Source organism: Mustelus asterias, chromosome 22, assembly GCF_964213995.1.
Source record: "Mustelus asterias chromosome 22, sMusAst1.hap1.1, whole genome shotgun sequence".
Taxonomy (NCBI): Eukaryota; Metazoa; Chordata; class Chondrichthyes; order Carcharhiniformes; family Triakidae; genus Mustelus; species Mustelus asterias.
In genome coordinates this window covers 30985832-31009122 of record NC_135822.1, presented here as the reverse complement: position 1 = coordinate 31009122, position 23291 = coordinate 30985832, and the positions used below count along the sequence as shown (strand labels likewise).

Genomic DNA, 23291 nt, shown 5'->3' with positions numbered 1-23291 from the left:
CCGAGGTCAGCGCTCAGACCTGGGTCGGTGCTGAGAGTCCGAAGTCAGACCCCATGAGCAACAACAGCCCCCTCACACCCTCGCATGTCCACCCTAACTTAAAACGCAACATGGCCACCACGAAACAATCACCGTTCAGTAGCACAGAGCAGTTTGAAAGCAGAGACTTACCTCCTCGCTCACCCTCATTGCTCCAGCACCTGAAACTAGCTTTTATACATGAGGTGTTTTCCTCACCGGTTCCAGCTGCAGCGAATGAGGTGGTTAAGGCAGGTGAGCTGGGACAATTGAAGCTCACTAATTACATTGTGATGAATGCAAAAAAATGCAAATTGACGTTGCGCCATTTTTGGATGGGGTCCCGATCACGCCGATTTATTTTGTGATAAAATGGGAATGGGCGCAAAAGTGGGCGCCATTCCCGCTAGTCACATCACACCCGATTTCACAATTTTTTCCCCACTGTAAAACGGGTGCAATGAAGTCGTAAAATCCCGCCCGTAATCTCACCAGGAAGATTCCCATTGCATATGGTGTTTGGGTTTGCAATGCAATCTACATGTCCCATCTGCATGAGAACAGTGGGTGCAAAATGGGTAACTTGGGTAACTCACAGTTACACATGATCATGCATGCACACTTGTTTTTTGTACTTTAGGGAAAGGGAGATGTTTGTATCTTTGTTGGTATGAAAAGGGGGATGTTTGGATTTGAAATGTAATCAGTTCTATAGATCCCATCTGGCTTCCTGCAGTTAGGTGACCTCTGCCACTGGGCAGTCTCTGTAGGCAGACATCTTGAGATCAGTTCAATGAAGAACTACAATGATAAAGCACTGAATAAGCACAGCTGACCTTAAACAGGAAGCATGGGATCCTGTGTTCAATCTATGGATATGGATTCCCAGCAAAGATAGTTCTCATTAGTCACCAAGGGCTTTATTAGGTGAGGCGACCATCTTCTTTGATATCAAAACACACACAATGACTGTTTAACCCAACGTGTGTATTCCCTGTCTCTACACATGATACTGTTTTAATCATTTGAGCTTGTTATATCCAGTAAAACATTTCTTCAAGGTTCAGCGTGAGGCAGTGTCTCTCAAATCTACAGAGAATCTTGTATTTAACAGAGGTTCCTGTTTTAAACTAGGCACCTATAAGGGGTTAGAAAACACCTAGCTGCCTCTTTAGATTTTGCATCTCTATTCTAACTCAATATCAAGGCAGCCACCATGACTAGGAACTCAATATATAACAGCATGATATGCGTTTCTTGCACAAAAGCAAATGACAGTGGATGTGAGAAATCTGAAAGAAAAACAGAAAATGCTAGAAACTCTAACCAGGTCAGGCAACATCTGTGGAGAGGGAAACAGGATTAACGTTTCATAGAATCATAGAATCCCTACAGTGCAGAAGGAGGCCATTCAGCCCATAGAGTCTGCAATGACTCTCTTTGACAGAATATCTTTTTAGGCCCTTTCCCCCACCCATAACCCCCCACACATTTGCCATGGCTAATCCATCTAACCTACACACCCTTGGACACAATGTCCTTGATTGTGCTCATGAGCCATGTGGACAGTCCTGGGCTCAATCTGGATAGGACAACAGTAAGAAAGAGAGAACTGGCTCAAGTGTCTCTGAGCATTGCTTTCCATTCCCCACTGAATATCTAGAATATTCGGGCGGCACGGTGGCACAGTAGTTAGCGCTGCTGCCTCATAGCACCAGGCACCCGGGTTCGATTCCAGGCTTGGATCACTATCTGTGCGGAGTCTGCATGTTCTCTCCGTGTCTGCATGGATTTCCTCCCACAGTCTGAAAGATGTGCTGGTTAGGTGTATTAGCCATGCTAAATTTTCCCTCAGTGTACCCGAAAGGCGCCAGAGTGTGGCGATTAGGGGTTTTCACAGTAACTTCATTGCAGTGTTAATGTAAGCCTACTTGTGACACTAATAAATAAACTTAACTTAAACTTAGATCATCTGATCAACTCATATATGAGTCAAAGCAAGAAATGTCGATAGGGTATTCCGTCATATGGGTTTGAAAGCCATTGTGAAGATTTGAGACAGAAATAGTTCTATAATCAGCCAGATTCATTTAGAATTAGAACTGCACGAACAGTTAAACATTGATCTTTTATTATCTCTTCCTAGCAGACTCCCTCTGCTGGTACATGTGTGTATGGTAACATCAAGTGGACAAAATGCGCAATGCAATTTTTAATACACTACAGGCACATTACAGGTGATCCTGTTTAATGGGTCACTGGGTGGCAGTTCAGGGGCAGGAGACCTGACTGTTTTTTCCCGAATGCATTGATTTCAATTCGCACTGGGACAAATGGAAAATGGGATACCTGATTTGCCATTTTACACCCTTTCACAAAGGGAAGAATCTACCACTCCGCATCGGATCACACCTCCCCCAGAGCGGTCGCTAGGTCGCTTAACTGAACACCAACCAGAGATGGAACCTAGGAATGTCTGGTCTGTTTGACTCAGCCCTCCCTGGATTAATCAATGGAAATATTTGGGAATGTTTTTCCTTAACAATTAATTACTCCTGATGCTGAGTGACCCTGTGTGAGAATGTTCCTATGGCAGGTGGTGGTGGCACTTGGAAAGCTTTCTTGGGTTACATAAACAGCGCAACCTTGATACCAAGATATTTTATTGTTTACTTTCCTACTTAGAATGGGGAAAGCTAGCAGATAGCAACATTATTAAAATATAAGCAGAATCCAAAAGCCTGCAAGGCATATAAAAGTTCAAATTCTTCACTGGATCTCTTAGCATCGCAGCCACGCAGAAGGAAGATGTACCAAGTCCTCCTCCTTGTCCTGCTCGCAGCCAGTGGTAAGTCACCAGAAAATACCCCTCCATTCAAGCAACGTATTTAACTCCAAAAATCTGTATTTGAGCAGTCAAATACAAAAGCCAAGAAGCCCTGTTAAACTTTGATAAATTACTGGCTATGCCCCAGATGAGCTATTATGTCCATTTCTAGACATCACACTTTGGGAAGGATGCCATGGCTTTGGAAAGGGTACAGAGGAGATTTTGGTATCAAAAATGAAGGACTTGAATCATGTGGGATGAATAGAGATGCTGGGATTGCAATCCTCTGGGCAGAGAACATTAACAAGTAATAGAAGCTTTCAACATTACAAAGGGTGCTCCTTATCTGAGGAAGAATATTCTTGCTATTGAGGGAGTACAGCGAAGATTTACTAGGCTGATTCCTGGGATGGCAGGACTGTCATATGAGGAAAGATTAAGTCAGTTAGGATTGTATTCGTTGGAGTTTAGAATAGTGAGAGGGGATCTCAGAGAAACTTATAAAATTCTAACAGGATTAGACAGGGTGGATTCAGAAAGAACGTTCTGGATGGTGGGGAGTCCAGAACTAGGGGTCATAGTTTGAGGATAAGGGGTAAACCTTTTAGGACTGAGGTGAGGAGACATTGCTTCACCCAGAGAGTGGTGAATGTGTGGAATTCACTGCCACAGAATGTAGTCGAGGCCAAAATGTTGTGTGATTTCAAGAAGAAATTAGATATAGCTCTTGGGGCTAAAGGGATCAAGGGATATGGGGGGGAAGGGGGATCAGGATATTGAATTTGATGATCAGCCATGATCAAAATGAATGGTGGAGCAGGCTCGAAGGGCTGAATGGCCTACTCCTGCTTCTATTTTCTATGAAGGGTTGATGGAGTAGATCAAGAAATTGACAAAGGGGCCCCCAGCCCTTCCTTCCCAAGGCCAAGGTTGCTGAGGCCATTTACAATAATGCGACCATTGTCCTGACTGACAGCACCCCACCCAACAAAGACTGGAGATCAGACATGAAGTCTTCTGGTCTGTACAGTTCATTGTGATTACTCACTGACTGCTCAAGAGACTTTATTATTTGACCAGTTATGTATTGTAGCTGTGTTTATGATTGAAGACATATGTATTGAAAAATACAGAGGCCTTTATTCACTGGTGAACAAATAGACAAGTATAAAAGGGAGCTAACTGCCTTTATATTTAAACCTACTTCACTGCTAAAAATAGGGATTGCCGAAACATCGAACCCTCAGGGGTTTCTGAGACAGATTCTCAACACATTAGATTACGGAACTGTATCTAACTTCTATTCACATGACTAGGAAAACAAATGACCAGTTAGTGGTTTAATGTTTCTGTCCAGTGTGTTGCCTGGTTTGGAGGGTGGTAGCCCTGAGGAGAGATTGGACAGACTTGGTTTGTTTTCAGTTGAACGTCGGAAGCTGAGGGGCGACCTAGAACAAAGAACGAAGAAGAGCAAAGAAAAATACAGCACAGGAACAGGCCCTTTGGCCCTCCAAGCCTGCACCGATCAGATGCCTGCCTAAACTAAGACCATATGCACTTACTTCCCATCGTATTCATGTATCGTCTAGTTGCCCCTTAAATGTCGCTATCATACCTGCTCCCACCACCTCCCCAGTTTCAGACATTCACCACCCTGATAGAAGTTTACAAAATTATGAGAGACATGGATAGTCAGAGTCTTTTTCCTAGGGTAGAAATGTCAATTACTAGAGGACAGAGGTTTAAGGTAAAAGGGGACAAGTTTAAAGGAGATGTAAGAGACAAGTGTTTCACACGGAGGGTATTAAGTGCTGCCAGAGGAGGTGGTAGAAGTGGATACAATAGCAACATTTAAGAGGCATCTTGACAGATCTGTACAATGCAGAAGGAGGCCATTTGGCCCATCGACAACAGTCCCAGCCCAGGCCCTATCCCCGTAACCCCACGTATTTATCCTGCAAATCCCCCTGACACTAAGGGTCAATTTAGCGTGGCCAATCCACCTAACTCGCACATCTTTGGAGTGTGGGAGGAAACCGGAGCACTCGGAAGAAACCCACACAAACACGGGGATATATGAATAGGCAAGGAATAGGGGGATATGGACCACGTAACGGTCGTTTAGAAACTAATGTGTCAGCTCAGGCTTGGTGGGCTGAAGGGTTTGTTCCTGAGCTGTACTGTAAAAAATTTGACTTTTCTCATCTTTCTCCTTCATGCGGATTTTGGGGATAATTTTTGCGATATTGACAGTGAAAAGACCAACCTGTTTTCCATCTCTCCTGGTTGCCATCTCAAGAGAGGTCGATTGAAATAAAAGTGGGGAGTGACGTAAAACTGCCTGCAAACTTGGCGCCTTTCTTTTTTACCATCGCACGGAGTCTAAATTACCCCCATATTTTCTTTAGAGAGTGTGGTTCCCTCTGCCCAAGCAATCCTCTGGTATCTCACTCAAGTGGCACATTCTCTTAAGGGAAAGCATTGTCAGACACTGTGAGACACTCTATCCTTTCCCAACACTGATATTTCTCACTGGGACAAGCAGGCGAAAGAGGACAAAAACAGAAAATGCTGGAAAGTCTTAGCAGGTCTGACAGCATCTGTGGAGAGAGAATAGAGCCATAGAATCATAGAATCCCTGCAGTGCAGAAAGAGGCCATTTGGCCCATCGAGTCTGCACCAACCACAACCCCACCCAGGCCCTACCCCCATATCCCTACATATTTTACTCGCTAATCCCTCTAATCTACGCATCTCAGGACGCTAAGGGGCAATTTTAGCATGGCCAATCAACCTAACCCGCACATCTTTGGAGCCATTCTGGCTCTATTCTCTCTCCACAGGCGCTGTCAGACCTGCTGAGATTTTCCAGCATTTTCTGTTCTTGTTTCAGATACCAGCATCTGCAGCATTTTGCTTTTAAGAAAAAAGGGGATATAATTTTTAAAATCACATTAAAATTGGTGAAAGGAATGGAAGGGTATGTTGCTAGGCTCAGTAAATTAAAGTGGGAGAAGGTTTGTTTGGAGCACAAACACCAGCATGGATGAGTTGGGCCGAATGGCCTGTTTGTGTGTGCTGTAATTCAATGTAGCATAATGTATCATGTAATATCACCATACATGTGAAGCAGATGTTTGGAATACCTGACTTGCATATGCACACAAAGACATATCTGTATGCTACCTTGGTCAGAATGAATAGTTAGCTTCTGTTTGTGTGATTCCAGCTTATGGCTGTGGGCAGAGCAGCTTCCCTCCATATGCCTCAAAGGTGGTGAACGGAATTGATGCCAGGCCTTACAGCTGGCCGTGGCAGGTAAGTCAACACAGAACTTTATCCCGTGAAGCCCAAACGCCGCAAATTCTGGAAAACAGAATAAAATAAGACGCAAAGCAGATCAGCCTCTGTCCATGGGAAGGACAGAGTTGTCTTTGCAGATGCCAACTGTTCTGCTGTGCGATTGTGATGATTCTGTGCTATTAGTATATTTTATGTTTGAGGGGGACTGCTCTAAGATGCAGTGCTTTGTTACAAGCAGTCAGTTTGTCTGGGGGAAATGCATCAAATGCCGGACAGCAGCCGGATTACTCATTTTGGCCATGTAAGTGGATCAGTAAATTAAGATGGGAGAAGGTTTGTTTGGAGCATAAACAGCATGGACGAGTTGGGACAAAAAGGAGACGGCAAAGAATCGATACTCGGGGGACATCAAGGCTGGGATTAACCAGCCCTTCCCGCCGGCAGGATCTTCCAGTCCAGCCAACAAGCAATTTGCCGGCCGATGGCTAACCATCTGCCACTGGAAAGCACGCCATGGAGATGGTGGGGGAGGGGAAAATTCCAGTCCAAAGATAAAGATGCAGAAGTACAAAATCAAACCATTGCAAATGTTTCTCTGGCTACAATAGAGATAAGAATGGAAAAGAGTCAAGAAAGATTATGCGAGTGAGGGAAGCACACTGATACGAATTGTCCATCAGGTAAGAGGGGAATGCATATGCCAATACGTTGTAGGGATGTAAAAGCCTCTTTGTAATTTGCTTTACCATTAGGTTTCTCTGCAAGTTGATCGCAGCGGTTTATTTTCTCACACTTGCGGTGGGACCCTCATCTCTGCAGATTGGGTTATGACCGCAGGCCACTGTATCTCGTGAGTAAGACTGCACTATCAAAACATTTTCTTCCATTCTCCTCCATAATTCTTTCTGTCCCTGAAATAAATATGATTTAAATCTGATTCTGGTCCTTGTCCGTAGGGCGGGTCGGTCTTACCGCGTGGTACTGGGAGAGTACGACAGGCTTGTCGATGATGGTGGAGAACAGATTATAAGCCCTTCCAAAATTGTGGTTCACCCAGGATGGAATATGAACTGCGTTGCGTGTGGGTGAGTCCAAAAGGTTCAAAAAGAACCATTATGATTGCAACGTCTTAATGATTACTTGCCTGCTTCAGTCCACCATGCACCATGTCGCCTACACAATTCATTGCAGGAAAGTTATAGGAATTGTGAAACATTGTTCAAAACTAAATTAATATGGCCACTTCAGTGCGGAACGCCGGTAGATTATTTATTGGTTTTAAGCTTCCATAATCAGCAAAACCTGAATGAGAAGGCCATTTTTAACATCGCAAGGCTGCAATCTTCTGTAAAGGTGCAGTTGTGTTGCTATTAGCCACAGGTGGTGGTGTCAACCTAAAGAACAATATTTGCAAATGCTCAGGAGGTCAGGCAGCATCTGTGGAGAAACAATGAGAGTTAAGGTTTCAAGTCAATGATCTTAGACCATAAGATACAGGAGCAGAATTAGGCCATTCAGCCCGTGGTGTCTGCTCCACCATTCAATCATGGCTGATAGGTTTCACAACCCCATTCTCCCACCTTTTTCCCTTTCATTAGAACCAGAAAAATTTGGAGATGTAGTAATATGGATGGCCTGGTTTCCCTCCCTTCAGTGGTACCAGAAATAACATAAGAACTAGGAGCAGGAGTAGGCCATCTGACCCCCTCGAGCCTGCTCCGCCATTCAATAAGATCATGGCTGATCTTTTCATGGACTCAGCTCCGCTTACCCGCCCGCTCACCATAACCCTTAATTCCTTTACTATTCAAAAATCTATTTATCTTTGCCTTAAAAACATTCAATGAAGTAGCCTCAACTGCTTCACTGGGCAGGGAATTCTACAGATTCACAACCTTTGGGTGAAGAATTTCTTTCTCAACTCAGTCCTAAATCTGTTCCCCCTTATTTTGAGGCTATGCCCCCTAGTTCTAGTTTCACCCGCCAGTAGGAACAACCTCCCTGCTTTTATCTTATCTATTCCCTTCATAATCCTATATGTTTCTATAAGATCCCCCCTTATTCTTCCGAATTCCAATGAGTGTAACCCCTGTCTACTCAGTCTCTTCTCATAAGCCAACCCTCTCAACTCCGGAATCAACCTAGTGAATCTCCTCTGCACCCCCTCCAGTGCCAGTATATCCTTTCTCAAGTAAGGAGACCAAAACTGTACACAGTACTCCAGGCGAGGCTTCACCAGCACCTTATGCAGCTGCAACATAACCTCGCTGTTTTTAAACTCCATCCCTCTAGCAATGAAGGACAAAATTCCATTTGCCTTCTTAATTACCTGCTGCACCTGTAAACCAGCTTTTTGCAATTCATGCACAAGGACACCCAGATCCCTCTGCACAGCAGCATGCTGCAATTTTTTACCATTTAAATAATAGCCTATTTTGCTGTTACAAGAAATGGATGATCTTGTACAGATTGGCTTGTAAAGAAAGGTTGAGCAGGCCGGACGCTGTACTCATTGGAGTTTAGAAGAACGAGTATCTTATTGAAAAATAACAATCTGAGGAGGCTTGACAGGCGAGATGCTGCGGGGTATCTCCCCTCATGGGGGAATCTAGAGCGAGGGGGCACAATTTCAACATAAAGGATCTCCCATTTGTGAAGGGGATGAGGAGAAATGCTTTTTCTCAGAGGGCCATTAATCTTTGGCATTCACTTGGAAGTTGGGTCATTGAATATATTCGAGACCGGGTTAGACAGATTTTTGATCTTCATGGGAGTCAAGGGTTATTGGGAGGCAGGGTCAAGTGGAGTTACAGCTACAATCAGCTCAGCTATGATTTTAATGCATGTCAGAGCAGGTTCTAAGGGCCAAAATGTTCTTATGTCTAATCCAATAATGGAAGCCTTCTGGTGTATTCCAACAGACAGAGTGAAATAGCAAACAATGGTTTTTTTTTTGCTCCTTCAAAAATTTAAACAGCAGGGACTTTAAATGCCTTGACAGTTCCCTTTGACAAGTACTTTTGACAGTTTTGATAGTTGATTTTGACAGGTCTGTTGACAGTTGTAATGACTGGATGCGAGAGATGCAAGGAAATGTAAGGAATAGGCACAAAAAAATCTATTCCTTGAACACAAGTTTGCTTAAAATTTCAAGTAACATGAGAACAGGTTGATTTTATGATAAAACATTAAGCAGAGATTTATGACTCTTTTACAGGAATGATATTGCTTTGATCAAGCTCTCAAAGCCTGCATACCTGAATGATAGAGTTCAAGCCGCCTGCATTCCCCCTTCTGGGTATCTTCTTCCCAATAACTTTTACTGCTACATTACTGGATGGGGCCGCCTTTACAGTGAGTCAACACAAACTTTAAAAGCATTTTTTTCCCCGTTTCAAATTTTTCTTCCCCAAATTGATGACTGAATGTGAAAGTTCCATATTTTTTAATGCTTTCTTTGACAATGGACGTCACTGGCAAGGCCAACATTTATTGCGCATCCCTAATTGCCCTGAGGGCAACCACATTACTGTGGGGTCTGGAGTCACATGTAGGCCAGACCAGGTAAGGATGGCAGATTTCCTTCCCTAAATGGCCTTAGTGAACCAAATCTTTTTTTTAAATAACTTTCCATGATGGCTGTGATAGTCACCATTTGCTGAGATATTACTTTACAGTTGCCTCCATAGCATTAGCCTGGGCCTCTGGATTACTAGTGCAATGACATTACCACAACCCCACCTTCTCCCCGTAAAATACAGTGGATCAAGGTCACAATAGAGCTGGGGCAGGGGTGAGATCAGAGTTGAAGTTTCACTGGATGTTCATAGAAATCATAGAAATCATAGAAACCCTACAGTGCAGAAAGAGGCCCTTTGGCCCATCGAGTCTGCACCGACCACAATCCCACCCAGGCCCTACCCCATATCCTGACATATTTACCCACTAATCCCTCTAACCTATGCAACTCGGGGGCAATTTTAGCTTGGCCTATCAACCTAACCCGCACATCTTTGGACTGTGGGAGGAAATCGGAGCACCCGGAGGAAACCCACGCAGACACGAGGAGAACGTGCAAACTCCACACAGACAGTGACCCGAGCCGGGAATCGAACCCAGGTCCCTGGAGCTGTGAAGCAGCAGTGCTAACCACTGTGCTACCGTGCCGCCCTTTCCTGAGATTTCATGGGAAATCCCAGGAGCCAATGCCACCCACATCATAACTGGGGTCAAGATAGACTTCTGCTTTGGTGCCTGGCTCCCATTTTAGCAATTTAAGGAGTTCCCACAAAAAACAACTGGACAGGTAAGAATCCAACAACAATAATCTGCATTTGTATAGCACACTTGACCTCGCAACATGCTTCATGGTGCACCAGAGAGAAGTAATGAAAAGACAATGGAGGCCAAAGCAAAGAAGGAGATAGTAAAAAGAGTGAGCAAAGCCTTCTTAACTATAGGCCCAAGGCTGCTGATGATATGGTAGCTAATGGTGGGCAAAGGTAGGAGGGGAATGGCATAGCAGGCCACAGTCAGGGGAATGGAAATTTGGATATAGGTGGAGGTGGTGGGTGTAGCACTGTAATAGGGCTTACAGGGACAAAGAGGGGTAAAACCAGGAATGGAATTGAATACAGGAATGGGCGACTGGGAGCCAACGCCATCACTGAAGGGTAAGCAGGGTTTCATATGGGCAGCCATGTTTGGATGAGTTGAAATTTACTGATATGGAGGTCACAAGACAGTAGTTGGACAGAATGCTTCCAATGACGCCTTCTTCCCAGCTAGTGAAGCCATGTGTTCCCATGCGCTTCCCCCCAGTAGAGGCGGCTCGCTATTACCCATTGGTGTGATCTTCCAGTCCCGCTGACGTCAATGGCATTTTTGTGTGTGTTGTCCATCTCGCTGCCGAGGAATCCATGGTAGGGAGTCGCCTTCGGTGGGGCTGGATGATCCCACCAGTGGGAAGGGCCGGAAAAGTCAACCCTATTAATTCTCCAATATTCCCTCTCTTCCCTAAGAGTAAACGTCTAAGACAATTAGTTATCCACAAAGGGAATGGTGGAAATCATAGAATCCCTACAGTGCAGAAGGAGGCCATTCAGCCCATCAAGCCTGCACCAACAACATTCCCACCCAGGCCCTATCACATGTCTACCCCACGAATCCCCTAAGGGTCAATTTGGCATGGCCAATGCACCTAATCTGCATATCTTTTGACTGGGGGAGGAAACCGGAGGAAACCAACACAGACACTGGGAGAACATGCAAACTCCGCGCAGACAGTCACCCAAGGCCGGTGAACCCAGGTCCTTGGCACTGTGAGGCAGTAGTGCTAACTACTGTGCCACCGTGTCTTCCCATAGCTGCACATGGGACAGGATTTTCTGCTCCCTTCATGGTGAGACCCACTGTGGGGGATACAATTCCCAGTTTAAGGCTTGTTGACTTCCATCAGGACCGGGTGATCCTGGCAGTGGGTAGAGTCAGAAAACCCCACCCACGGTAACATGAGAGCAGCTCTCTACAGGGTCTTGCTTGTAATTCCATCTTTACAGGTGCATAAAAGTATTCTTGTGTTTGAAAATGTTTGACTTTATCGGACTGACTGAAAACCTTTTGTCCTGATCTTTACAGCGAATGGCCCACTTCCAGGTAAGCTTCAGCAAGCTTACATCCCAGTCATCGACTATCAGCACTGCAGCCAACGAGACTGGTGGAGCAGCATTGTGAAAACGACTATGGTTTGTGCCGGAGGCGGTGAGAAGTCCGGATGTAATGTGCGTAATATCGCTAGGCACGTGTATGTGTGCATTGAGCGCAGGGCTGAGTCGGGTCCTACTCGGTTAATTGGGGGCACCAGGGTCACCAGCTCACAACCTAGCATGTAATGGGTGGATGCCAACGGGCAAGCTGGAGTGGCCCAAGTGAGTAAAAGGCATCAGATCTGAAGATCTTGTGCTGCCACAGAAACAGAAAATAGGAGCAGGAGGCGGTCATTCGACCCTTCGAGCCTTCTCCACTATGATCATGACTGATCACCCAACTCAATAGCCTGATCCCACCTTCCCTCCATATCCTTTGATCCCCTTCACCCCAAGTCTATATCCAACTGCTTCTTGAAAACATACAATGTTTTGGCCTCAACTACTTTCTGTGGTAGCGAATTCCACAGGTTGACCATTCTCTGGGTGAAGAAATTTCACCCCTCTCTGTCCTAAATGGTCTCCCCAGTACCCTCAGACTGTAACCCTGGTTCTGGACTCCCTCACCATCGGGAACATCCTTCTTGCATCTACCCTGTCTAGTCCTGTTAGAATTTTATAGGTTTCTATGACATTCTTCTAAACCCCAGTAATCTAGCCATCCCATAATCCTTCCACACTGACCCCGTCAAAGTTTGCCGGGTCAGTTGAGGCACATTTCACCTTTAGGAAACTATGCGGGCATGACTTGAATGCCCTGTAGCCCCGTGCTGCTAAGAACTCTGCTGCCTGGATGACCAGGTCCACTCCCCCTCTAGACCCCACGCAGTTACCCCCTTGGGGCTAATTGTATAAAAAAGAAATTCCCTATATTAAGTTGTTGTGATCCTTATATAATTCAGGAATAATAAATACATCTGGGTGGCCACGTCCAGCTCCCTCTTGAACATATCTAATGAACTGGCCCCAACAGCTTTCTGCGGTAGAAAATTCCACAGGTTCACAACTCTCTGAGTGAATCATGGAATCATCGAATCCCTACAGTGCAGAAGGAGGCCTTTCAACCCATCGAGTCTGCATTGACCACAATCCCAACCAGGCACTATCCCGTAGTCCCATGCATTTACCCTAGCTAGTCCCCCTGACATTAAGAGGCAATTTAGCCTGACCAATCCTCCAAACCCGCACATCTTTGGACTGTGGGAGGAAACTGGAGCACCCAAAGGAAACCCATGCAGACACGGGGAGAACGTGCAAACTCCACACAGACAGTGACCCAAGCCGGGAATTGAACCCAGGTCCCTGGCTCTGTGAGGCAGCAGAGCTAACCACTGTGCCACCATGCCGCCCCTGTGTCACCATGCTGCCCCCTGTGTCACCATGCTGCCCCCTGTGTCACTGTGCCAAAGTAGTGAACTAGATGGGGGTTTTTATGACAATAGTTTCATGGTAATTTTTTTTTGTATTGAATTCAAATGTCACCACCTGGCCCTGGTCCCGAGATCATTCCGCTGGGTCTCTGGATACCAGCCTGGCGACAATATCACTACACTATCGCTCCCTTCTGGAGACGAGGAAATGAAACAAAAGAATGAAATTCGGCAGAGACTCTGGAAACAATTTGTGTCTTTTGTTTTGTGTGACAGGGAGATTCTGGTGGACCTTTGAACTGCCAGGATTCTAACGGGCTGTGGTACGTCCATGGTGTGACCAGCTTTGTGTCGGCCTGGGGCTGTAACACGGCAAAGAAACCTACCGTCTGGACTCGAGTATCCGCCTTCAATGATTGGATTGCCCAGGTAAGAATCATTTCCAATTTGTAAAGAGCACAAATGCTTTGCTGTTTTTATTGCCAAACTCAAATTTATCGAACCAAAAAATAAGCACTGTAAGAGACCACTCAATCGGTTGTACCTGTGTGAACATTTATTCCCAAAAGGACAAATCTAATCTCTTTTCCTCCCCCTTTAATATTTTTCATGTGGAGTTATTTACCTAATTCCATCTTCAATAGCCACATGTAATACATTTCCAGTGCTAAAATGTCTCCTGGCGAATTAAGTTCTTTTAAATCATCCTTTTATGCTTCTCATATTAATCTTATATTTATGCTGCTTATTACCAATTTCACGCCAGTCAAAATAATCTTTCACTGCTTATCATCTCAAACCCTTCCATATTTCTAAATGCTTCTATTAGATCTCTTTGACATTCTCAGCTCTGGAAAACACAGCTCTAGTTTTTTTCCAAGACTCTCATAACTTTATCCTTGGATCCCTGGTATCATCGCAACTATCTTCTCCTTGTCTCCACAATCCTTTCTATAATTGACTGCTCAAAGCTGCAGACAACACTACAGTTGTGGTCTGAACAACGATGTAGTGCATATTTTTTCATTGTTTCTTACCTATGTTGCCCTTAACGGGGCAATGACCACACCCACCTGTGTTGTCCTTAAAGGGACAATCACCACATCCACTTGTGTTGTCCTTAAAGGGACGATCACCACATTCACCTGTCTTGTCCTTCAAGGGACAATCACCACATCCACCCATGTTGCCCTTCAAGGGATGACCACCACATCCACCTGTGTTGCCCTTAAAGGGACAATAGCCACATCCATCTTTGTTGCCCTTCATGAAATGGTCACCACATCCACCTGTGTTTACCTTAAAGGGACAATCACCACATTACTTCTGAGCAGAATGTTAAATACAGCCAACACAGAATACCATTTCGCCCTCCTTATGACAGAATCACAGACATGTTATGATGCAGAAGGAGGCCATTTGGCCCATCGTGTCTGCACGGGCTCTCCTAATGAGCATCATGGTTTAGTGCCATTCCCCTGCCTTTATCCCGTACCCCTGCACATTGTTTCTATTCAAGTAATCATCTAATGCCCTCTTGAATGCCTTGATTGGGCCTGAGTCCACCACACTTCCAGGCAGTGCATTCCAGAGTATAATGGGCATTAAGGTTCAGTGGGAGATGATGGAGCCTACAAGGCTTCTGGGGGTCATTTTGCAAAGCTCTGCTGCTAGCATTAGATGAGGAAAAGGAATTATAGCTCTGCAGCATCGCGTCTTCGATCTATTGTTAAGGAGTCTGTATCAGCAATGAATCCTAACGATGTGTGATTGTTGGGACAATCTTGGAATCGTTACTTTAATGTCTTATCGCAAACAATTGAGGTTTAGCAATTGGAAAATGTGGATTTAGTTTTCTTCATGCTTGCAAAAGCCTAGGAGAGGAAGAGAGCCACTTTAATTGTACTGCCGGTACTACAACCAAGAAACTATATTGCCCAAATGTCCTGAGCTTATCAAGGATTGGCACTGCTGCATTGAAATGAGCGAGAGCACAGCCGCCATTCCCCAAATTTTACTTTTTTTTAAATTAAAAGAGAGTTGACTATTCCATCAGTACTCTGTCAGTTACATCGCGTTTTAACCTGTGTATAGCAGTGAGAAATTGGCTGCTCCGAATAATCGCATAACCTTAGAAAAAATCCAATATTGACGTGGATTTTTCACATTAATATCGTTCACCTTGTATGAAATCCGCTTCACACTGGCAAGAGGGTAACCTGAATTCTCTCATGCAATTTAGCAAAAGTTCCATTGATGGTTATGAAATAGCCCAAAACAAAATTGTAGATTAGGGCGGCACGGTGGCACAGTGGTTAGCACTGCTGCCTCACAGCGCCAGGGACCCGGATTCAATCCCCGGCTTGGGTCACTGTCTATGTGGAGTCTGCAAGTCTCCCCGTGTCTGCATGGGTTTCCTCCGGGTGTTCCTGTTTCCTCCCACAGTCTGAAAGGTGTGCAGGTTAGGTGCATTGGCCATGCTAAATTCTCCCTCAGTGTACCTGAACAGGCGCCGGAGTGTGGCGACTCGGGGATTTTCACAGTAACTTCATTGCTGTGTTAATGTAAGCCTACTTGTGACACAAATACACTAAACTAAACTGCTGTGCACACCCACCCAGTTTGCCAAGCTTAACTGGCACCGAGAGCTGATTTGGTTCCTTTGTAGGGTGGAAGCTCATGATGGGAGCTAAGAATTACTTCGCAGTGAAACTTAAAGGGACAGGCAGAGGGGGAGGGGGGCAGTTAAATGGGAGTGCCTTTATCAGTCTTTGGAGAATTGGAAGAAGCATCTCAATCCATTCACCAACATTGAAACGATAGGAAACCAAGAAGAGAGAGGGAAAACAGAAGCCAGAGAAACACAAGTTTTGGGCAAACATTTAATGACCGCAGTAATTGGATGTTGCGTGAGATTGTCACAAAGATGGTGACACACCACACATCCTGTGCCAGTCCACGGTACCATTCTCTTTGCTTCAAGCTGCAATGCTGAGAGACAGGACCTGGCATTTTAGGCATCAGGTCTAATGGCAGGGGAAGGTACAGGGAATGGTTCATGATCTTGAGGGGCAGAAGGAGTTAGATGGGTATTGATCTGAAGGCAGCAAAGGGGCAGGAAGAACCACAGTAATATTGGAACTATATGAACAAAATCTAGAAAGGTTGAGTACATCATCATTTATCGAACGGTCGGATTGAGGAAGTCTCATCTTCCAGACCCTTTGCACATTTTTATGCGTTCACTTGAGAGGAAAATGTTGTAACTATTCTTTAACTCCTCTATTACAGACCATGGCTTATAACTAACGGGAGAGGAGACTGACATTCATCAAACTGTTGTCCCATGATGAACAATAAAGAACAATAAATCATGAAGTGAAACATATCTGAGTTGTTTTTCTGAGTCACTGCTGTAAAACCTGGTGAATCTTTGGTCCCCGTTGGACTGGAGATGTTGCTTTGGAGAGTTCCAAGACCACTTTTCTCATTAACAAATCGAGCTGAAGAGTTCAGTGCCTGACTCCACCAGGGTTGAGGAAGGCAAAAAAGAAAGAAATAAAAAAGGCAAGAAAAGGAGGAGGTGGGACAGCGGGTGGGGAATGAAGGTATAAAGAATTCTACCACACTGTATCACACTTCCTAGAACTTACTCGGTGCTTCATTTACAAGAAGCAGTTCTCATAAAATACCGACAGTGCAGAAGGAGACTATTCGACCCATCGAGCCTGAACCGACAACAATCCCGCCCTGACCCTTTCCCCATATCGCACATATTTACCCATGATCATAAGGGGCATTTTTTTTGCATGGCCAATCAACCTAACCAGCATACCTTTTGGAGTGTGTGAAGAAACCGGAGCAACCAGAGGAAACCCAGGTTCGATTCCCGGCTTGGATCTCTGTCTGCGTGGAGTCTGCACGCTCTCCCCGTGTCTGCGTGGGTTTCCTCCGGGTGCTCCGGTTTCCTCCCACAGTCCGAAAGATGTGCTGGTTAGGTGCATTGGCCATGCTAAATTCTCCCTCAGTGTACCCGAACAGGTGCCGGAGTGTGGCAACTGGGGGATTTTCACAGTAACTTCATTGCAGTGTTAATGTAAGCCCACTTGTGACACAAATAAATAAAGAATGATCCAATATCAGACGGGCAGCATGACTGAGGTGCGAGTGGCACTCCTGCGCCTCAGTGGGAGGAAGCACCACCCTCCAGGGATGCCAACCAAGCTGATTTACTGGCAGCTCTAGCAGCCCTGGCAACACCAAAACTGTGTGATGGGCACTGCCAGGACTGCAAGCATCCCACGCATGAAGCGGGCATGGCTACCAGGGAGAGAGAGCCAGGCCACCCCTGCATGTCTGCCCAGGCCAACCCTATTACAGTGTGCGGGCAACTTATTATCCACGTCAATTAACTTGGTGACAAGCTCAATCGACCCTTAATTATTTATTTAAACATGCTGGGTGGGCTGTCAATTTTGGTGCCCCATCCATCTACCATATTAAGGAGGATAGGTCAGGGGTGGACGGGAAGGTGGTGGGCACGTCACCCCTCATATTTTACATATTTCTCCCCTGCCCCCCCTCAATCCCGCTACTGCAAACACACCTGATGAAGGGCCTGTAAACCCAGCCCCATGAATATTGGAGCATTCTGACTGAATACCTTCACCATTCTTCCACAAAGCTTCAGAAGACTGGATGGAGATAAGCAATGCACACACAAAGTAGGATGGTATTTGGGAGATAGAGAATCAGGATATTATATTGAAGAGAATGTGAGAGACCAAATGGGGGAAAGAATTGAAAATCATGGTCATGAAAGGCTTGGAAACCATGTCTGTCTGGTTTGCCCTGAGTGCCCATTCTGACCTGGCATTGGCCCTCGCAAAAGGGTTGTTTCTATAATTGGGATGGGTACCATGTTGTTTACAGCATTGCAGCGCCATTCACTAGGTGAAAAGGCAAGGGGCGGGATTTTCAAGCCCTCCACCACCCCCCCTCCCCTCCCCACGATAGCGTGTTCCCCATCAGCATCTGGACTCTCTGTGTGGAAGGGTCAATGACCCACAATGGCCTCCCCACCTGCAGCCTAGATGGACTGCAGTCGGGCTATGTGGCACCACCTTATCATGTTGCCACTGAGGCCCGTGCTCCTACTACCATTCAGTGAGGTGGGTATGAGCAGTTCAGGGTTCATGTACCCCGGTGGAGTGGATGAGGTCTTTCATCCATTTCAGCATTGCAGACTTCCTCCCCTGCTAGCATGGTCTGTTAGCCCCACCTCCTCCTTCCATCCTCTTGGTAGAGGACTAGGCTCCTGGCCTCCACTTCACTCAGCAGGGCTCCCAGGAAAATGCCCTTGAATTTCAGGACCTTGCTCTTTGTGATTGGCGGACATTCCCCTCCTTGAACAGTGGGCAAGTTGATGTCCGGGCACTTGTTGAATATGGTGCCTAGATATGATGGCTTGGCACATTTCCCCCTGCTGTACAAACCCCCCATTACGTAACTAACGAGGCCAGTTTTTCATGATGTGGCACAAATTCCCACTGGTATCCATGGCGGAAAACATTCCTGGTTCCTACTCCCATTATCAGACTTAGTCCTGGGATGGAAAATTCCACTAATTGTATTTTATCAAGGCTCTTTCACAATCTGAGTGGATGAGGAAATGTTGTTCTGTGAAGTTTCCATTGTTAAATATGTTGCACCATATTCCCTTATTGCCCTTTCTTTGTTGCTGTTTGTAAGTCAATCAGGATCAATAGGAGTGCAATGACTCTGAAAGCCCGACTGGAAAGGAACATAATTTATTACAGAATGCAAAGTAAAATCATTGCTGTGGTGTACACACACTAGTCACTGCGATTACAGTTCAGCAGGCCCAGTCCTGGGCCTGCCTTATAAAAGACTTAGGTAATGAGTTCTAGCTGGGCAGGGCACTGCCTGTTACCAGGGGAACTCATACTCAATGAGCCCCACAGGAAGACCAATCATCGATTCCCCATGGATCTCGTGGGGGTTATCACAATGGGGGCGTGCAGATGTTTGTTGGATGTTAATAATCCTGCTTTGTGTCAGTGGGACGTGATTGTTATATTGGTGCACTGGTGGTATCTAACTGAACCTTACAGCTATCAGGGTACCTCAGGCATTACAGTCAGCAATTTTATTGACCGATGCTGCAATGGGTCACCGTCCTCCTCTTCTTCCTCTCCCTTTACCGTTTCCTCTTCCTCCTTCCCAGATTGATCCACAGTCAATGCATGCTCAGTGTTTCATTCCTCTTGGTGCTTCAATCCTCACTCACGCACATTGTTGTGCAGAGGGCAGCACCACATATCAATCTGGAGATGATGGCTGTTGCATATTGAAGGGCAACCCAAATCTGTCCCTGCACCTCAAGGACATCCCGATGGCTTACCCAGTGATGCATCTGAATGTCAAATGGCTTTCATTGCACCAGCCACGGGTTTAATTGGTTGGGTTTCTGATGTGAGTCATCAGCCAAGGGGGCGAGCCCTTGTCTCCCAGTAACCACCCCTTAAATCTGTTTCCAGTCGAAAGAGTTTGAGGAGGGTGAAAGCATCATGGCAAAAGTCCAAAGACGTGTGGGTTAGGTTGATTGGCTAAATGCTAAATTGCCTTTTAGTGTCAGGGAGATTAGGAGGATAAATATATGGGGTTACAGGGATAGGACCTGGGCGGGATTGTTGTCGGTGCAGGCTCGATGGGCCAAATGGCCTCCTTCTGTAGATTCTGTATAACACTTTGCTTATGAATGCGCACCAACTGATTGATGGAATGGAACTCCGCACAGTTTACCAATACTCCTGTGTCAATGCCGTTGATAATGCCCTGCCCAGTGGGAAGTTAGCCAGGTATGCCAACACATTCTGACTGGCATCGGGACAGGTGGAATTCACATAATTGCCAAATAGCCCATGAGTGACATGTCGAATGTATTCACATGAGCCTGACTGGTAGATCCTAGCTCTAGGAGAGGCCTATCCGATTGGCAGCAAAAGCATTTTCATCCAGCAAGGAACAGGTCTTTCTCAAGGTGGCACCAGGTGTCTGTCACCACCTGATCTTAATCTCGGGGTGCTCTTCCAAGAGCTCAATGAAGCTGTGCCTGTACAACCCTGTTACATCGTGCCTCCTGAAACCTTGATCCTTCTGCTGTCTCTATCTCCACTGTCACCCTCCTTGCTGATCAGCTGCAAATCTCTCCATCTCTGCCTGGTTTTGCTCTGCTATTCACTTTGCTCTCGTTTGCTCCTGGGACTTCGATCCATGGCAGCCATTTTGTGATCCTGAAGGTTAATATCTCCAAAATGCAGGAATTATCCTCTTCCCACAAGTACTCCCAATGGGAGGTAAGAAAGCAGCTTCCAGGACTGAGTATTTATTGCTATTGCCTGTCTGGTGTCTTCTGAACCACACGAACTAACATTCTTATCTTGGCTTGGTTTTGATGGCAAGTTTCAGGAAACCTGCGTGGCACAGTGGCACAGTGGTTAGCACTGCTGCCTCACAGCACCAGAGACCCAGGTTCAACTCCAGCCTTGAGTCACTGTGTGGAGTTTGCACATTCTCCCTGTGTCTGCGTGGGTTTCCTCCGGGTGCTCCAGTTTTGTCCAAAGATGTGTAGGTTAGGTAGATTGGCCATGGCAAATGCAAGAGGTTACAGGGATAGGAAGGGTGGGTCAGGGGGTCAGGAGGGTGGGTCTGGGAAAGGTGCTCTTTTGGAGAGTCCATGCAGATTCAATGGGCTGAATGGCCTCTTTCTGCACTGTAGGGATTCTATGGTACCATTATGTTAAGAAGCCAATTGAAATGTTATATCATTATTTAAAAAGGGTGCGAGGGATAAGCCAGAAAAATATAGACCAGGCAGTCTGACTTCGGTAGGGGGAAAATTATGGGAAATAATTCTGAGAGACATGATAAACCGTCACTTCGAAAGGTACGGATAGTCAGCATGGTTTTGTTTGGGGGAAGATCGTGCCTCACTAAATAAAATTTTTGAAGAAGTAACAAGGATGATTGGTGAGCATGATATAGTGGATGTTGTCTACATAGATTTCAATAAAGCATTTGACAAGGTTCCACATGACAGACTGGTCAGAAAAGTGAGATTCCATGGGATGAGGAGGAAAGTGGCAAGTTGGATCCAAAATTGGTTCAGCGACAGGAAACAAAGGGTAGTGGTTGTTGAATATTTTTCAGAATGGAAAATGATTTCCAGCGGTGTTCCACAGGACTCAGTGTTGGCATCCTTGTTGCTTGTTGTATCTATTGATTATTTGGACTTAAATGTGGTGGCTGACTTGTTTTTAGCATTACCATTATTTCTTTCTGACTGTAGCTCTGAGCCTCTGACCCATACCTTGTAGTCCTTATAGAGTCATAGAGTCATAGAGGTTTACAGCATGGAAACAGGCCCTTTGGCCCAACTTGTCCATGCATTACTGCCTGTATGTTATTTGGGGAAATTTGCAGATGACACAAAAATTGGCCATCTAGTTCAGAGTGAAGAGGATAGCTGTCGCCTCCAGAATGGTATCGATGGCTTGGTTGAATGGGCAAAAAACTGGCAAATGGAATTCAAACCTGAAAAGTGTAAAGTAATGCATTTGGGGAGGGCAAACAAAGCAAGGAAATATTCAATAAACAGGGAGATATTGAGAGGAGTTGAGGAAATGACAGACCTTGTGGTGAATTTCCACAGATCCCAGAAGGTGGCAGGTCAGGTGGACAAGATGGTCAAGAAAACATATGGAATGTTATCCTGTATTGAGTGAGGTATTGAATACAAAAACAGGGATCTGATGATGGAACTGTATAAAACGCTGGTTAGGCCACAACTGGAATTTTGTGCACAATTCTGGCCACCACAATACAGGAAGGACATAATTGTCCTGGAGAGAGTGCAGGGGAGATTTTCAAGAATGTTGCTAGAACTTGAAAATTGCAGTTATGGGGAGAGATTGGATAGGCCAGGGTTGTTTTCCTTCGAACAAAGGAGGCGAAGAGGTAATCTAATTGAGGTGTACGAAATTATGAAGGGCCTAGGTAGGGTAAAGATGTGGCTATGCTTGGTGTGGTGTAAACCCTTTCACATTATAAGCCCCTGGAGACAGACTAGCGACCTGTTCCAGGAATAATGCACTACAGAAGCAGGTGAAAGTCTGACCTATGCACCATTGGAGTGTGGAAAGGTTGAGATAGAGAGAAGAAGAGGTAGGGTGGACTGGAAAGACTTGATTCCCTTAGCTGAGGGGGTCAATACCGGGGGGCATTGATTTAAGGTGATTGGTAGAAGGATTAGAGAGGAGATAATGGCAAGTTTTTTCACCCAGAGGGCGGTGAGCATCTGGAATTCACTGCCTACATTGCTGGTTGAGGATGAAATGCTAAACTCATTTAAAAGGTACCTGGATCTGTATCTGAAGCGTTGGAACCTGCAAGGCTATGGACCAGGTGCTGGAAAATGAGATTAAAATTGGCTAGTTTCTTTTTTATCTTTTTTTGGCCACACAGACCTATCAACAGTTCCATGGAAATATCACAGCCATTCAGGGATTTACATATTCAAATCACGAACCTGCTTCTCCACATGGGGTGACACTCATGAGACCGGATGCACCTGAGTTAAGTCAGTGCATTGGAGCGCACTTCCAATCATTACTTCCTGACATTAGCCCCTCCTCTTGTGCCCCTAAAGGCGCAGGCCGAAATTCTCCTGTCTTGTCCGCTGCGGGAATCGTAGCGAGCGAGACAGAAAATTCAGCGGGACCAGTCAAAGGTCCCTTGAGCTTGGACGGGAATTTCCCGTCTTGGGGCACGGCAGCCGGAGAATCCCAACCACGTACTCCTCAATGTTATAAATCCCCCCCCGCATTATTTTCCTTCTGGTTTGAGATTTCAAGCTTGTGAATTGCAAGGTTAACATGCGATTTGAGTTTGAGAAAAGCCATTTGGCCCATCAAGCTCATTCGCTCCACAGCCCCCAAGCATGGCCGACCCATTCATGGATTCCTTCATTCCACCAAACAGCCA

At 45.6% G+C, this 23291-nt stretch overlaps 1 protein-coding gene across 1 annotated transcript; it reads left to right on the top strand.

Moving 5' to 3' along the window:
• The first annotated feature begins 2821 nt into the window (after positions 1-2821).
• On the top strand, positions 2822-16578 carry LOC144509761 (proproteinase E-like). The gene is made up of 8 exons (XM_078238549.1): positions 2822-2866; positions 6078-6166; positions 6904-7001; positions 7108-7236; positions 9369-9505; positions 11789-11931; positions 13503-13655; positions 16518-16578. The coding sequence occupies exons 1-8, from the start codon at positions 2827-2829 to the stop codon at positions 16533-16535; spliced, it is 807 nt and encodes a 268-aa protein (XP_078094675.1). The 5' UTR covers positions 2822-2826; the 3' UTR covers positions 16536-16578.
• Positions 16579-23291: the final 6713 nt, after the last annotated feature.

Bases quoted from the DNA above. Each gene is read 5' to 3' on its own strand.
- LOC144509761 (XM_078238549.1), top strand. From the start codon at position 2,827: ATGTACCAAGTCCTCCTCCTTGTCCTGCTCGCAGCCAGTG. The intron at 2,867-6,077 runs GTAAGTCACCAG...GTGTGATTCCAG, and splicing joins TGTCCTGCTCGCAGCCAGTG to CTTATGGCTGTGGGCAGAGC. The intron at 6,167-6,903 runs GTAAGTCAACAC...CTTTACCATTAG, and splicing joins CTTACAGCTGGCCGTGGCAG to GTTTCTCTGCAAGTTGATCG.